The sequence below is a fragment of the Pelodiscus sinensis genome, chromosome 1, assembly GCF_052426305.1.
Source record: "Pelodiscus sinensis isolate ZL-2025 chromosome 1, ASM5242630v1, whole genome shotgun sequence".
NCBI lineage: Eukaryota > Metazoa > Chordata > Testudines > Trionychidae > Pelodiscus > Pelodiscus sinensis.
This window is the reverse complement of record NC_143052.1, coordinates 283904212-283921381: the sequence shown is the minus strand read 5'-3', so window position 1 is coordinate 283921381 and position 17170 is coordinate 283904212. Positions and strand designations below refer to the sequence as shown.

Here is a 17170-nt window from a genome sequence, read left to right as displayed (position 1 = left end):
AGGATTCACTAGGATTACTTACCTCCAATTCAGAAAATGAAATTTAGAAATACAAAATGAGTTTCCCCTGAATTTTTGCACTTTGCCTGAAAGATTGTTGTTGTGATTGAAAGTAATTGTCTCTTTCCCTTCTTTCTTCCTCCTGCACTTCCTTGCCAGCTGCTTCCCTTCCGGCAAAGAGAGAAGATGTATGCAACAGAACATGGACATCAGCAGGTAGGAAGAAATGGATCTACTAGTAGAACCAAGTTTTCCCCTAAGGGGAAGAGAAAGAATCAAAGCCATTGCTTTTCATAAAAATAATGAAAACTAGCTTTGTCAAAAACAAATGAGGCAGAGATTGTCTTCATGGATGATGAGCTTCATAAACTAAGAATATCAACAAACTTGAAAAGCTTTAAACACCACCTACGCAAAGTGGACAGAATCTCAATGGTAATATATAACCTAAGAAGGGCAATCACATCGAACTGAAATGGCACTTTCACCTACAATATAGAACACAGCAATAGGAAATTAAACATGACAACATTCTCCTTCTAAAGGTGCGTCTAAACTGCACCCCTCTGCCGACAGAGGGATGTAGATTAGGCACATCATTATTGAAACTGAAGAATGGATTTAAACATCCCGCGCTTCATTTGAATAAAAATGGCCGCCGCTTTTTGCCACCGTGGCACTTTGCTGGCAAAAAGCGTCAGTCTAGATGGGGATCGGTCAACAAGGAAAGCCTTCTCCGACTGATCCTGTAAACCTCGTTGCACAAGGCATAAGGGATCAGCCAGAAAAGGCTTTCCTTGTCGACCGATCCCCATCTAGACTGCTGCTTTTTGCCGGCAAAGTGCCGCATCGGAAAAAAGCGGTGGCTATTTTTATTCAAATGAAGCGCGGGATGTTTAAATCTATACTTCATTTTCAGTAGCGATGTGACTAATCTACATTCCTCTGTCGGCAGAGGGGTGTAGTTTAGACACACCCTAAAAGAAGATGTTAACACACTTATTCTAACACATTTACCTTTTAGCTCACTAAAAAAAAGTTTTCCATCCATGTTTTTATACATAAAGTTCAGAACCACTGCCATTAGGCAATCTTGTTTTTATTCAGATATTACTGGTCTTTTTTTTAATTCTTCTGTATACTTCGTCCTTGAGGAAAAGAGGATTTATGTTTTCAAATAGGAATGCTGCAAATGCAAATAAATTTGTACTGTTAAGTAAATGTTCATAAGAAGCCTTCATAAGATATTTAACTGTCAAAAGGATATAGACATCTTTGTCACAAACTTGTCATGTATATTTTCAGGAGGGGGGAAGATTTCCAAATCCTTCTCAAGTTGTTGAAGCTGCCTTCCCATCTGCCTCAGGTTCTTCTCCAGGTTTTCTGCTGAAACTAAAATATAATACATTCATTCTCTTAACATCTCAGAAAAGGAAAGCTAGTAAGAAATTCCTATTTGTAAAAGATTGTTGTTAGACCAATACTCACACCAACAGACCACACATCTAATTCTGAAATGGAATTGTCTCAGATAATCAGTGGGCATGGGATACTAGTTCATTTTGCAATATTTATTTTTTCAGTTACACACTGTGCTTGGCTGTATCCATTTTAAATAGCTGTATTTTCTGATTGGCTCTTAATGGATGCCAGTTAATTCAAATACAAAGTTATGCATTAAAGCCAAAAAGCTTTTTTTTTAATTATCTGTTCAGTACTATGAAAATATCAAACTCTCTTCTTTGATTAATAACTACAGTAAGAAAATTCAAGGTATTTTCTTATAATAGAGTTGCTCACCTTAGCTTCACTCTTCTGAAGAAGTAAACAACCCTACTAATGTTTATATGAAACTAAGGGGCTGTGCCCCCTGCTTACTACGTTCATCAACCCCCACTTTGTCCACCGCAGCCAGATCATGGCTTTCCCTTCTACCCATGTCACAGCAGTAGGGGGCCGCCACCAGTCCTTCCTGTGGCCAGATAGGGGCTGGACCACACGGCTAGCCCCAGGATTGGGGCCAGAGACAGGGTGCTGTGGCCAGAGACTGAGGGGCCTTGTTGGCCAGGCTTAATTTTAAATAAAGTAAAATATTATGTCCAATAAAAAATTTTTCAAATTTATGGCAGGGACGGGAAACCTTTTTTGGGTTGGGGCTACTGATGCACAGAAAAATCAGTCCACAAAAGTGAGAAGGAAAAGAAAACTCCTCCAAAAAACCCCAACCCTCACTGGGATAGCCCCCAACTGAAACACCTCACTCCTCTGGGGAGGGGGTGGGAGCAGGGAGGACTGAGAATCAAGGCCTCAGGCCAGATTAACTCTTCCAGGGTTAGTGGATTTTGTGGGCCTCCCTAGACTTTGGGGTAGGGCCAAAAAATGAGGGATTCAGTGTGTGGGACAGGGCTGCAGGATCTGGCTGAGAAGTGGGGTGTAGAAGGGGATGACCTCCTTGTGTGAGGAGAGAGAGAGAGAGAGAGAGAGAGAGAAACAGGATCTGAATCACCAAATAGAGAGAAAAGAGGGCTATTTAAGAGCTGAAAGGGGATTTCCTTTAAATAAATCAGTTTTTTGACATTCTTTTCCTCATAATTCTAACCTGAAGCATGATGTAGTAAACTAACACACAGTTGTTATTCTGAGGGAAAGTGCCCTGTCCATCAAAAGAAAACAATAGGTTGTTTGGGAGATTGAGGGATGAAATGAGGAGAGTCATAAAATATCCACGAGTTTTACTTTTCTTTAAAAGAAACCATAGATTTCCTTTCAATTGTCTGGCACTCTAGTTTACATTTTGAATATTTAATAAAAGTGTTAGGACGGTAATGAGGATAACTGCTGATAAATTCATGCAATCAAGGATATGATCATCACATCATACACTGGAAGGAAGTAAACTTCAGTAAACCTTCAAATGTTCTTCATAGGAATAATAAGATAGATTATAAATAATATACTTCAATGTTAGAATGGAAATATTGACATTTTACAGTTTTACATTATCTGCTGGTTACACAAATTACAAATCCTAAAATTATTGACTCTACTTACTATTAGAATTTTATACATATTTTACCCATGCAGCTCTTGGGATGAAATCCTAGGCCTACATAAAAGTCAATGTGAATTTTACCACTCATCTGAGATTGGTGGAATCAAATGCAGAGCTGAATGGTCTTTGAATGCTTCATTAATGCCCCAAAGAGATCAGAATAAGGGACACATTCTCTTGCTGAACATGCTTTCATAAAGAGTGACCGTCTCCTTCATGAATTATTGTCTCACGTCCTCACATTAATGTCTAAGTAACAATCATCAGTAGGAGGTCTGATTGATGCTGGTAGTTAGAAAGACTAGAGCTCTGCCAAGCGTATGGCTGCACTATTATAGCAGTGCAGTTGTACCACTTCAGCGAAGACTCTACCTATACCAGTGGCAGGTCTTCTCCAGTCAACCCACATGTATTCTACCTCCCTAAGAGCAAGTAGATAGTTTGACAGGAGAATCCTTCCACCAACCTAGCACTATCTGTACCAGGGTTTAAATGTGTTGCAGCAGGGCAAGGATTTTAGGTACCTTTGAGTAATGTAGTTTTACCAAATTAATTTCCTGTGCAGATCAGGTCTCAGTAATAATGATGTCCAGGAATGTGAATTAAGCTGTGTGTCTACACAAATTTTACAAGCCGGAATATAAGAAGTCCATATTAAATGCCATTTACAGTTCTACTAGTAGAAAGTTGAAAATCTTCTGGGATAAATATACAATGAAGCAGACCAATTCAAATAATTCTCTCCTAGGAAAACAATATTTGATAAGATACAGAGAAATTACTCTGACCAGATTTAGATGACCCTCCCAAATAAATAAAGTCCCCATGCAAGAGCTAACTCGAATTACAGTGTATTCTGATATATCATGACTTGTTTTCTCAGGACTTTGTTGAATTTAGTGAAGGGAGGGGAAACAGAAGGGAAGAAAGTTGTAAAATGGAAACATCTCTCCTAGAGAAGGATTATATGGAGTAGAAATATAGGGTCAGATTTTGTGCTGTATATCCAAGAGAGAAAAAACTATACCGAAGAACTTTAAGCCACTTTTGCTCCCTCTGATTCCCCGACTCCTCCAGGACGAGTGAAGTCACTGACATTATAGGATGGGGGTTGGAGTTAAATCTTTGGGGGTGTCTTTTCAGGTGTCCTATTCAATAGAATGTGGCTTGCAGATCAGCAGTACTATGGACCACAGTCCAACTCCTGGCATGCCCTTCCCACCTTGCCTCACACACACCTCTTGCTACAGATTGCAAATGTGCTCTCTGGAGGCAGCCTGGGTATGTCTGGACTACAAGCCTCTTTCAAAAAAGCTTCTTTCAAAAGAGATCGTCTAGACAGCCACAAGAATTTCGGACAAGTGAGACGCTTTTTTGAAAGAGCACCCAAGCAATCTGGACACTCTTTCAAAAAATCCCTGTTTGTGTTCAAGAATGCCTTTTTTCGAAAGAGCTCTTTTTTCGAAAAAGCGTTCTTCCTGGCAAAAGTAGGTTTACCAATTTCAAAAAAAAGCCGCGTTTTTTCGATTTAATTTCAAAAGAACACGATGGCAGTCTAGATGCAGGTGAAGTTTTTTTTAAAAAAAACCCATAGTCCATACCCACCCCCATGTCATTCTATCTCAAAGTTCCTTCGTCAGGGGAATTGTACCTTGAGGGTTACATGGCTTTTCACAGACCTTTACACCATTTTCTTTTATGTGATATAAAGAGGCTGATGTAAGAGCAAAGCTCTCATCCATAGGGTTGCTTCATCCTTCAAAGCAAAACAGAAAATATCTGAAATGCTTACTAGAAAACGCTCTAGAAAGACAGGCCAATCCTCTCCTACAAACAACCCTCCAACCTCAAGCAAATCCCCAACTTGAAGCAAATTTCATCACCCAATTAGAGAGACTGCAGAACAGGAATTCATCTGCAAATTTGACAAAGTTATCCTGGGCTTGAATAAAGATTAGGGATATGTAAACGACTAACCATAACACTGATAAGTTGATGCTTATTGGTTAACAGTGTCAATTACACTCAGCCTCCCAGAGAGGTGGCTTTGGTGTGGAGAGCAGCGAACTCTCCTCCCCAGGAGCTGAGCCAGCAGGGGCTCCTGGCCCCACTCCTGAGGAAGCATCAATGAGGATTCTGCAGTATAGAGCTAAGGTTTATACTGCAGAGCCCACAGCACAGGCAACTGTAACCACTAAGAATTTCAGTGGTTACACAGTTACCCTATTACATGATTTTTAATCTTCCTGAAGACATTAACTGGTTAATGCCAGTTTTCCCTGTTTTTTATATTCACATTTTTATATCAAAAGCTATGAATAGAACACACCCAGCCTCATTAATTAGCCTCATTAACATGGGTCCTATAATTGACAGTTACCTCTTTGTCGTATAATTGACAGTTATTTCTTCTGTTATATATATCCACCTTGGTTTTCATTATTTGCATTCCAACTCATCTGATGAAGTGGGTTTCACTCATGAAAGCTCACGATATTGTATATTTTTGTTCGTCACTTAGGTGCCACAGAACTACTACTTGTTTTTAAAGTTGCAAACTAACATGGCTACCCCTCAGATTCCCTAAAAAAAATTCTTCTTTTAGATAACCACATTTTTAGAAAAATGTAATCCAGCACCTCATGTAATAGAGACACTAATGACATATGAAATTCTGCAAACCTGGTAGTGCATTCATGTCTTATAGCTCATGAATACTGGAAATAAATAAGATAGCACACAGAATAATTCAGAGAATACCAAAATATATTATTGACATAGTACAGAAAAACAAAGTAACCTAGGTATTTGAAGTAAATATAGCTGCAGAACTATTGTGAAGACTTATCTTGGAATGACAAAGGAACTAACAACACTAATAATTTAAAAAAGGCATTGCCTGTCAAATAGTCTAGAGCTTCTACACAATGTTGATAAGTACTTCAGAGACAAGAAACTCAAAAAACACCCAAACACCAGAAACACACAAAGGCCTGAGATGTCCATTAGAAGCAACATGGCAAGATATGGTTGGATAAAAGTGACTGACTGAATGCATTAGAGAATTTTACCTTAAACATTTTCTCTTTCAGCTAAAATAATCTTTTCAGGATTACAAGGTGGGTGTAATCCTGGCTTTCCCACTCTTCAGCTTGCTCTATCACTGTATATATCAAATGCTGTTTCTAAAATCTTTACCGTCTACCACAACTCTATCCACATCTCCCCTCTAAACCCCTGTGGTGGTTTCCCTCTGCATTCATGATTCAGTTTATGCTTTTCAATTTCAAGGAATTTTAAATCTTCACAGCCAACCTTTCTTGGGTCAGTTATTCCTAATGCCCTTTATGTCACCTGGAGAGCTTCTTAAGATTCCATTCTGAACAGTCCATGTGAGTTGTTCCTCCTCCCTACTTGTGGCACTTCCTCCCTTCCCTCTTTTGTCAACCAAATAGTCTCACACTTACCTCCTCACTCAAGTTACTGCTTAAGACAAAGAACACTTCAACAATTACCTACCACTTACAGCAGTGGTCCCCAACCTTTTTAAACACAAGATCACTTTTTTAACTTAAGTGCAATCCAGGATCTACCTCAAACCCAAACATCCTTGCCCCACTTCCTCCCACCCCTTCTCCAAGGCCCCGCCCCTGTTCACTCCATCCTCCATCCTAACTCACTTTTATCAGGCTGGGGGCAGGGCTTTGGGATGCAGGAGAGATTCAGGACTGGGACCGGGGTTTAGAAGGCTGGCTCCAGCTGGGCACTGCTTACCACAGGTGACTTCTGAGTGGTGGTACAGAGGGCTAAGGTAGGCTCACCCCCACCCTGGCCCTGCACTACTCCCAACAGCAGACAGCAAAATCTCTTCATCCTTGCCCTCCTCTGCTCTGTGGAGATGGAATACAGGGTGGAGGGAAGGGCACCCTGACATCAGCACCCCTGCTTCCTCTTCTTCCTGTGCCCTGCACAGGAAGCAGGAGGCTCCCAGGGATGATGGGCACCTCCAAGGCAGAGAGCAGGAGCAGCACAGCAGTGCTGAGAGTGGTAGATGAAGTGCCGGCACTTGATAGCCTCCTGGCCAAACCTGCCATGATTACCTGTCAGAGGTTCCAAGATCTACCAGTAGATTCTGATCCACCGGTTGGTGATCACCGAATTACAGAATGCACACATCAACTTAAATAAAATAGAACTGCACCACTTGCAAAATTTGGTCCTTCAACTTATATATTCTATTTCTGAAATACACTAATTTATATTGTGTGTCCCTTGAGGAAAACTCTGTGGCTTCCACTTTATTTGTTGAACATGAAGCACATGATTGGTTCTCAGTGAGTGATAAGAATATACAGCTAAACTATTCAGGGGAGGAGGGTGGAGCAGGAACAAGAAGGTTATTTCCACATTATATCTGAAACATTTCTCTGCTAACCTGTGTTCAGTGCTGTTTTAATAAAACAGTGTCTTAACATTCTAACTGCCATTTAATGTGTTCATTTTTAACTCATTCTCCATTTCCCTAATATTAAAGGTCTGATTTTATAAAATGAAAAAAAAAGTGGATTTATCAGTTACAACAGTTGTTGACTATTACATTTTAAAATTACTAGTTACAAAACGATGTTGTGTGTAAATAGTAACCACAAAGATTATAAATGATAAAACACTATTTGTCTTATGCCCTGAAATTGCAAAGCATCATAATTTCCTTGATAAATATTTCAAAGAAAAACAGAATTTTTAGGTTCATTACAAATATAAATTGCTTCTGCTATTTGCACTAAAGTACTTATAATTTTTTTTCCAGATTTCTCTATTATATATAAGTAATTAAGTTAGCTTCCTTATTTGAAAATAGTAACAACACTCTACTCTCACATAGTCCATTGCTTTTTGAAAACACTGTATTATACATAAATTTAATTAATTCATAACCACAGCCTTGTGTGTCAGGAATAGAGAGGGGTTATCCCCATTTTACAGATGCAGAAACAGAGCAATGAAAATGACTTGTCAAGTTGAGTACAAATTGATATTAAATAATCATGAGGTTTTGGTTTTCGGTAATGCGGTTTAGCCACTAAATGATGTTTTTTCCACAGAATGTAACTATTTGCTTCATTTTTCAATTTAATTGTTCTTTCTAAAACTCCCTGTTGGGTTAACTTTTACAGACTTTTCTAAATTAAGGCTTAACTTCTAAAGACAGTTTAAAGGCAGATGGACAATCATAGATAAAACACGATTTGGGTTCAAATAGAAAGGTTTTGGTTAAAAATAATCAATCTGCATAGCTATGTATTTCAAATTGCCCCACATACTGCAATTCATGAAAATTCACAAAAAGTATGTGTTTTTGTTTGGAGTTTAAATTCATCATCAAATAGCGAAAACTTCAATTACCCAACATGTACTGTTTAGTGATGTACATGGCAAAAATATTAAATTACATCAACTGTAAATACAAATATTTCAAACTGTTTGCAAACTTCCCAGAGAGTTTCTGGTCTCAATTTCTAAAATGTTCAAAGACTTTCCTCTTTAAAAAAAAAATTTTGGAGATTGCCTATCTCCTAGAACTGGAAGGGACCTTGAAATGTCATCAAGTCCAGTCCCATGCCTTCACAGCAGGACCAAGTACCATCCCTGACAAATTTTTGCCCCAAATCCCTAAACGGCCTCCGTGAGGATTGAACTCACAACCCTGCGTTTAGGAGGCTAATGCTCAAATCACTGTCTATTAAACCTCGGTCTATTAAAATCTGAAAGTGTGACTATCTAATATATAAAGGAGTATGTTTGTACTGTAATAACTTGAACATCATAAGACCTACTGCAACCAAACTTTCAATGGGATAACCTTTCCTCCAGGAGACGGTTTTAAAGTACTGTGGGAGGGAAGAGATGAGACACCGACGCCTCTCCCCAGGGCTGCATGGAGCTTAGCAGTGTGGGGAGAAGCGACTCCCCCACCATTGCTGGAAGCATATGGAGGCCCCTCTTCAATACTGCGATTGGCTTGGGGCCCAGTGCCCAACCAACAGGCAGGCAGGTTGCTGCTGGGGCTCGCTCTAGCCAGAGGGGGCATGTCTAGTGTTACCGTTCAGCTGCCACTTTAAAAAAATGTCTGGAAGGAGGCGCATTGGGGACCCAGAGGTGAGAGCAGTGGAGGGGAGGACTGGACCATTGGGGGCAAGTGGGGGGTAGGGCAGGATTGGGGGGGCTGGATCATTACAGGGCAGGCTAATCTGGGGAGACTGGACCATTGGGAGCAAGTGGGGGGAGGGCAGGATTGTAGGAGGGTGGGGCTGAACCACTGGGGGGAGGGCAGGATTGTAGGGGGATGAAGGAAGTGGGGCTGGACAATCCTGCAGGGAGTGAGTGAGAAATGAAGCCCAGGGCGTGGGGGGAAGGTGTCTCCTATGAGGGGCACTGGCCCAAGGGGCAGCACTGGATGATGCTGGGTGGTTGAGAAATTAATCCAAGGCCGGGGGGGGGGGGGAAATCCCTCAAATCTGGGCACTAGTCCTGGGTTTAATACTGGATGATTCTGTGGGGGGGAGGAGGGGAGAGATGCAGTCCATCGGAGGGGCAACTGGTCAAGGGGGCGGTGCTGGAGAAGGGACTATAGAGGTGCCAGCAGGCTCAGGTAGTTGACTCAGTTTCATCGAAAAAGATGGGAGAAGAGTTTGAGGTGTCACCTGGAAATCTTTCAGATTCAGTAGGGCCAGCCCCATTGATTGACGCATCCCTATACTCGGCTCTTGGATGAGAATTTGCACACCCAGCATGCCTCTCCCCTACTTCCCTACCAAAAAACATCAGTTTCTACAAGTATAATTACTAAAAATACCATCGGATAGGAAGCAAACCATTGCACTATTGAAGAGGGGCCTCCATATGCTTCCAGCAATGGTGGGCAAACAAGCCATGGTGATTTGGGGGCTCTCCCTTCCATTTTGCTTTTACTGGCTCCAAGACTCATGACATGGGAAGAAAACAGAGACATAGTTTCTATTATGACTTTTGGATCTAAGTTTGCCAAGTCAAATAGCTCTGATTCTCTGCAATGCCTCTTTTTTGAGTCAGAGATTTTACTTTATGCAGCAGTAGAAAAGCATGGGGGACTGCCATAATGGCCAGAAGTCAGGCACTGGCAGCTGCACTGTGGCTGGAGGCTGTCAGGACCAGCTTCCGTTTTTCTAAATTTTGTTCCTCCGGTTTCCCGGGCAAGGCCGGGTAAGTTTGTGCACTAATAACTTGGGACACTATAAGAGCTACCGTAACTTTGCATAGGATAACCTTTCATCCAGAAGAAGGTTTTAAGGCACTTTTGGACCTGATCGGGCCCAAGCTCAAGTTGTAAATATCAAAAAGTAACCTGCTGCGCTGCACTGCAGGGGCTGCCCCGCCCACCCTAGGTCTCATGCCTGCGACCTGTGCTGTCCAGGACTCATCCCCTCCCACCCACGAGGTTATATAAGTGACCCTCTTCCCCTCCCTCCACCCGGCCCCTCTCCAGCATGCAGTGCCCCGACCCCCAAGCACACAATGGCTCGGGCATCCACCCTGCCCCCGTGGCACCTGCAGCCCTGGGCGCGATCTGGGGCACTCCTCCAGTGTGTAACCTCCCCTCCACACAGGGTCGCATCCCTCCGCCCCCAGGGATGACATGGATGTATATTTTAATCTCTATAGAAATCAGTGCAACTTTTCTACCATTCAAAAAAAGATAGTGGAAAATGTTTTTCTACATTTTGTTCCTCCGGTTTCCCAAGAAACGCCGGGTAACTCCAGCTAGTATAGGCATAAATGGCAACTCACTGGAGTTGGAGGTGGGGGAGGGGAGAGTAGGAGAATGCAAAAGGGAGACTTTTTTTTGCCAGCAAAAGACTTCCAAAATAGCTTTCTAAATCCAAGGAATGGCTTTCAGCTGTTTATTTCTTTTAAAATCACTATTTTTTTCTGTTTTATTTTTAATCCTACCATAAGAATATCTGTTTGATATATTTCACAGTTGAAGTGATTTATTCTTAAAAACTATTGCACGTGTGGAGGAATACCTACCCTGCTAAATACAATTTTTGCCAACATACAACTAGTAACAGCACATTGCAGATTTTACATTTAGAATTCACTTCTAGTTTTGGACATGCGAGTCTCAACTTGTCCCCATTTGACCACTACAAATCATTGTTTTCTATTTTATTATTACCCTGGAAACATATAGAAATGTTTGTCACTATTTTGCCATTTGTACAAATAAAATTCTTCAGTATCTGAAGCACTTTTTGGGACCCTGAAACAATTCCATGCATTTTCCCAGTTAAAATATGGCCTGATTAAACTCATACTGAAATCACTGCAAGCTTTCCCATTAACTCCCATTGGAATCATATCAGGACCATGAACTTTAATTTTTTCTACAATTTCATACTACCTTTCTCTTCGTTCCTGGTCCCTTCTAATTTGGTTTGATCACATTACTATAGAGGTACAAAAACAATAGTGTAACTGAGATTGTGACATGCCATCCATTTAAAGTTGGACTTTTCTAACTCTTCTAATACTGACACACTTAATTTGGGTTTCTTTGAAACTTGATCTGTCTCAGCAACATGCAACACAGGATTACTGACCCAAATATAATTTCATTTCAGCTAGGTACACAGAATAGATAAGCCCTCCTTCACCAAATATAGGCATTTAAAAAGTTACTAGGTGGTTGGGGTTGGGGTCTTTTTTGCACAGAGATAGAGAATAAACTCTCAGTGTTACATGGATCAAAATGGTCTCAGTCTGTAAAGTTTTACCCGACACATTGCATCCACTACACCTTTGAAGGATCCAAACTGATATTAGTATTTAAGATAATGTACATGATACTGTGAATGTGCCAATCCAGAAAAAATAGTTTAAAAGATTGAAAAGCAAGTTTCTCAGACTCTGTTCTCTTAGGGTATGTCTACACTACCACCCTAGTTCGAACTAGGGTGGTAATGTAGGCAACCGGAGTTGCAAATGAAGCCCGGGATTTGAATGTCCCGGGCTTCATTTGCATAAAGCCGGGCGCCGCCATTTTTAAATGTCCGCTAGTGCGGACTCCGTGCCGCGCGGCTACACGCGGCACGGACTAGGTAGTTCGGACTAGGCTTCCTAGTCCGAACTACTGTTACTCCTCATGAGGAGTAACAGTAGTTCGGACTAGGAAGCCTAGTCCGAACTACCTAGTCCGTGCCGCGTGTAGCCGCGCGGCACGGAGTCCGCACTAGCGGACATTTAAAAATGGCGGCGCCCGGCTTTATGCAAATGAAGCCCGGGACATTCAAATCCCGGGCTTCATTTGCAACTCCGGTTGCCTACATTACCACCCTAGTTCGAACTAGGGTGGTAGTGTAGACATACCCTTAGATATTTCTATGGTACTTATCTGGCCCAGAACAATTTGAGTATAAGAACCAGTGGACAAAGTATGAGGATCAGGAAAGCCAGGTTTAATTACAAATCCTGCTTGTGAGTCATACTATTAATTTAAGCAATTCAAATAACCTCTTTTAACTACAAGTACTTGTTTTGTAAAAGGGGTAATTGTGTTTACCCACCTTTGGAAAGAGCTTTGTGAATGTACAGAATTAATCATCACTATTGTAACAGCAATAGAAGTGATTTGTCTTAGTGGCCACATATACTTTTGTGTGTTCTATCTGCTTGTGTCAATCAACTGTCACCTCTCTGAAAGTCATTTTTCTTGTTTAGGTTGGCATAAATGAGACAAAATGAAATTAAGGACTATTATTTTAAAACTCTTCTGCAATTGCATATTATTCCTCATATCACAAAGTCTATTAGAGCCCCTCCAAATTTATAATAAATATGAAAAATAAATAATAAACGTTTCCTAGTAATTGTGTACGATCAAGTTACACAGTGGTGTCACAGAAGCCTTTAATAAACAAAATCAATTAAATCTCTGCTGAGTCTTAAAATGAAGAGAGAGATTTTTAGGTTCATTAAAACATGAAGTACTGAAGGCAATACACATTTTTTCTAGTATCACCAAGCATGCCATCTGCCTGGATCACGACCAGATGGTGAATATGTCCACCTAATACAACAGGACTTCTACTGATATCTTACTTCTGAAAACAAAAACAACTTGAGACTATCCTTAGAAAATGAGCCATTAGAGGTGTACTTTAACACAGAGACATCATGATTTGTACAACTTCTAAACGGTCTCCACTGGCAAAATTAGGACTGCCAAGAGATCTGCAGAATGTCCTTAATTACTGAAAGTAAATTTGCCTAATTTATAGGAATAATTTAAGTTAGTGAATTGTTTTCTATGATAAGCTTAGCTAAAAATCACTAGATGATAGCTATGATAAAGAGTACATGAAGGATTTCCTTCAGTAAAGGTGGGAAGCAAATACCACCTTTGAGCCTTTAAAAGAAAAAGATAAAAAAAAAATAAAAAAGTTTTCAAATATTGCGGAAAAATTTTTGTTACACCTATCCTGAAAACCTAGTTCAACTTTCCCTGAACCACAAATCTCTTGAAAAAGGATGTGAGCAGCCTAATGCATAATGATATTCATCACTGTAGAATAATTTGCACAATTTAGCTGTATGTTGCTTATTTCAAAGCTCTGATGGCATCCCTACACAATAGGATGGATTCCTACCTCTTCAATGTATAAAAACAATTCTTTTTAACATTCACACTGATAATATTCCAAGTAAAGTCAATGGTAGGTACGAATGTTCATAATTGTAGAAAATCAGACCACTTATTTGAAATCCATTATTTTAGGAATCTCAGCTTTAAAATATTCAACTATGTTCTTATGTTGTTGATTTAAAAAAAGAAAGAAAACTTGCCAGCTTTAAATTTTAATTTTCTGCTTTGTATATATCTGTTATATCTAAGGCTTTTTTTAAACAATGAAAAGGAGAAACAATTTTGCAAGTGTAATGAAATGCAGATTTATTCAAGAGGTTGGAACAAAGCTTTTTTATTATTATTAAAAGCTTTTGCAAAACCTAACGTTACATGACAGATACTCACACTATGGGGTTTGTTTTCGCCTACATAAATTCCTAGTGTCAACGGTAATTATGCATACAAACATATGGGAAGAAGAACTTATTTAAAATGCTCAAGATTGAACATTTATATAAGCAGCCAGGTTTTAAGGTAAGGAAATTTTAAAAATTATTAGTATCAAACACAATGTTCTTGGCACTATACTGTCAAAAAAACCAGTCTTATTCCAAATAATTTACAGTCCAGGTGTAAAGATCTTGTGGACACATACAAATACTAGTAATTTTATTCAAGTAGGTATTAACATTGAATTAAATAGAAAAAAGTGGGTGAATAAATGTATCCATGTGTGTGTTTACAGAAGCACATTCCTATAAAACAAGGAGAAAGAACACACTGGCGGAAGGAGCTAGCTAGTAGATGTTTTTCTTTTTATTATTTGTATTTTGCAGTAGTATAGGCTAATTTCTTATGTGAATTTTTCAAGAGGTGAATCAAAGAAAATACAAGGAGAAGAGGTGAAGACTTAGCAACCTGAAATTGAGAGGAAATAAGCAAGGAGAAGAGTGTGGGACATCAATGCTGAAATAATGAGCATAACTGAGGGGTTTGGTGAACACAATACATTGCAAGATAAGGATGGAATGGAGCTGTGATGCCCGTAGGTAAGGAAAAGATATTTGAGTTTTGCATGATACACAAGGGAGCCAGTGTAGGGATTAAAAGAAAATAGACACATTAGGGTCAAATCATTGGGGGGGGGGGGGGGGAGAGCAATATTCTGGACTAACTAGAGTGAGGAAATAAGAGCATGAGAGTGATGTGATGTGATGTGATGTAAGTCTACAAGGCAGGAACTGATTTTATAAGCCAACAAAGCATTGTACAAAACTTTATAAATCACCTGGAATCAGGTTTATTATTTAACAAAACACAATCACAAATGCAAAATTACATTCACTTACTCTGGATTGTATTTCTGAATCATACATTAAGATATTCTTCTGTATTATCTGTGACCCACAGATATTAATGCTATGTAGTTAAAGTACATATACACACACATATCAAGCTACTTGGTGACCTGAAATAATATAAGTTGCACCATTTTCCCCCTCACAAGCAGTCAAATTTTCCCCAAGAAATGACTTTATGCTCTCTCTCTCTCTAACCCTAGCAGTTTCCTGAGTCTCATTTCATATGTAGAAATTGCATCTCTGTCTACTCATCTACTTCAAATGGCAACAAAACCCTAGAATGACAGACATACTGACCTTTTTTTTTCAAGGTCCTGTAGCACCTTAGAGACTAACCAAAAAATGTATAGGTTATATCATGAGCTTTTATGGGCACAACCCACTTCTTCAGTGGGAACAAGAGGCACAGAGGTTAAAATATAAAGCAGGAAAAAAAGGAAGAAGGAAGGGGGGGGGGAACCCTCTTAATTAAAGGCAGTGCCCACAAAAGCTCATGATACTATCTATGTATATTTTTGGTTAGTGTCTGAGGAACTTCAGGACTACTGTTTCTTTAAGAGTTTGGTTTTTTTTTAGTCACAGACATTCATGGCTAATTCAAAACTCAGTCACATCCAATTTCCTGGTGTTATTCATATCATGACAAGTGGTCAGTGAAACTTATCCCTCACCATTTTCAATAGTCATTCTACCTTTACTATCCTGGCAAGGAAGGTTAAAGAGAACAAGATGGAGTTCTTCAAATATGTCAGAACAAAAAAAGTTTTTTTTTTTTTTTTTTTTTTTTTTAAAGATCGAAGACAGCATGGATTCATTGCTGAATGAAGAAGGTGAGCTCGTAACAGAAAATGATCGGAAGTCAGAGCTGCTCAATGCTTATTTTGCTTCAGTCTTCTCTCATAAAAGTAACATGTGACTGGACTACTAGGAAAATTATCGAAGACAATCAAGCGGGAGGAATGCAGATTGGGATAAGTAAAGAACATGTGGAGATCTTGTAACCAATGTCAATGAATTCAAATCAGTGGGGCCCTATGCTATTCACTTGAGTGCACTGAAAGATTTATCTGAAAAAAACTCAAAGAAATTAGCATGATATTTTCAAATGCACAGGAGACTGAAGAAGAGATATGTAGTACCCATCTTTAAAAAGGAGGGAAAGGAGGAGCTGGGGAACTATAGACAAGTCAGCCTGATTATAACAACTGGGAAGCTACTAGAACAATTATAAAACATTCAATTTGCAAATATATGACAGGATAACTGGTTTGGTGGAAAGGAGGAATGCAGTGAATATACTATAGCAGGACTTCAGTAAGACTTTTGGCAGTATCCTATATGACATTTTTATAAGCAAGATGGAAAAATAGAAGCTTGGCAGAACTATCATTAAATGGGCAAATAATAGGTTAAACAACTGCAAAGAAAGAATAACTATTAATGGAATGATGTCAGGTTGGAGGGAGGCCTTAAGTGGGTTTCATGGGAATCTCTTCTGTGTACAGTATTGTTTAACATCTTTATTAATGACCCCAGACATAGAAATACTGGTCAGATTTGCAGATGACAGAAAGTTTGGCACAGGGGGTAGGGGGAGCTTTGTAAACACTTTGGCACAGAGAGCTAAAATTCAGAGGGATCTTGATAAACAAGAGAATGGGCTATAGGAAACAAAATGAAATTAAACAAAGACAAATATAAAGTGCTACATTTAGGGATTAAAAAAAAACAAGTGCTCAAATACAAAATGGAGGATAACGGTCTTGACAGTAGAACCATGGAGAAGGATCTGGGAGTTTGGTGAATCAAAACTTCAGCATGAGTCAGTAATGTGATGTTACTGCAAGAAAAGAAGTTACGCACCTTGCGCAGTAACGACAGTTCTTTGAGTGGTGTCCCTATGGGTGCTCCACTGCAGGTGACTACCAGCAGTAACACACCTGGAAGGTGGGATTCAGAGTCACGAGTTGAGATTGCAGGATAAAACTGCTAGGCTCACTGTTATGCTGGGAATGGGCCCGGAAGTGATTACATAGGGCATGTCTAGACTACATCCCTCTTTTGAAAGAAGGATGTAAAATAGACAGATTG

At 39.7% G+C, this 17170-nt stretch overlaps 1 protein-coding gene across 2 annotated transcripts in view; it reads right to left on the bottom strand.

Annotated features, from left to right (window-relative positions):
• DIAPH3 (diaphanous related formin 3) overlaps positions 1 to 17170 on the bottom strand; it is a 463148-nt gene that overhangs the window by 179996 nt on the left and 265982 nt on the right. For both annotated transcript variants that reach the window (XM_075918921.2, XM_006113561.5), the window contains one exon: positions 1268 to 1392. In XM_075918921.2, coding sequence (XP_075775036.2) covers positions 1268 to 1392 — 125 coding nt within the window. The remainder of the gene's footprint in view (positions 1 to 1267; positions 1393 to 17170) is intronic.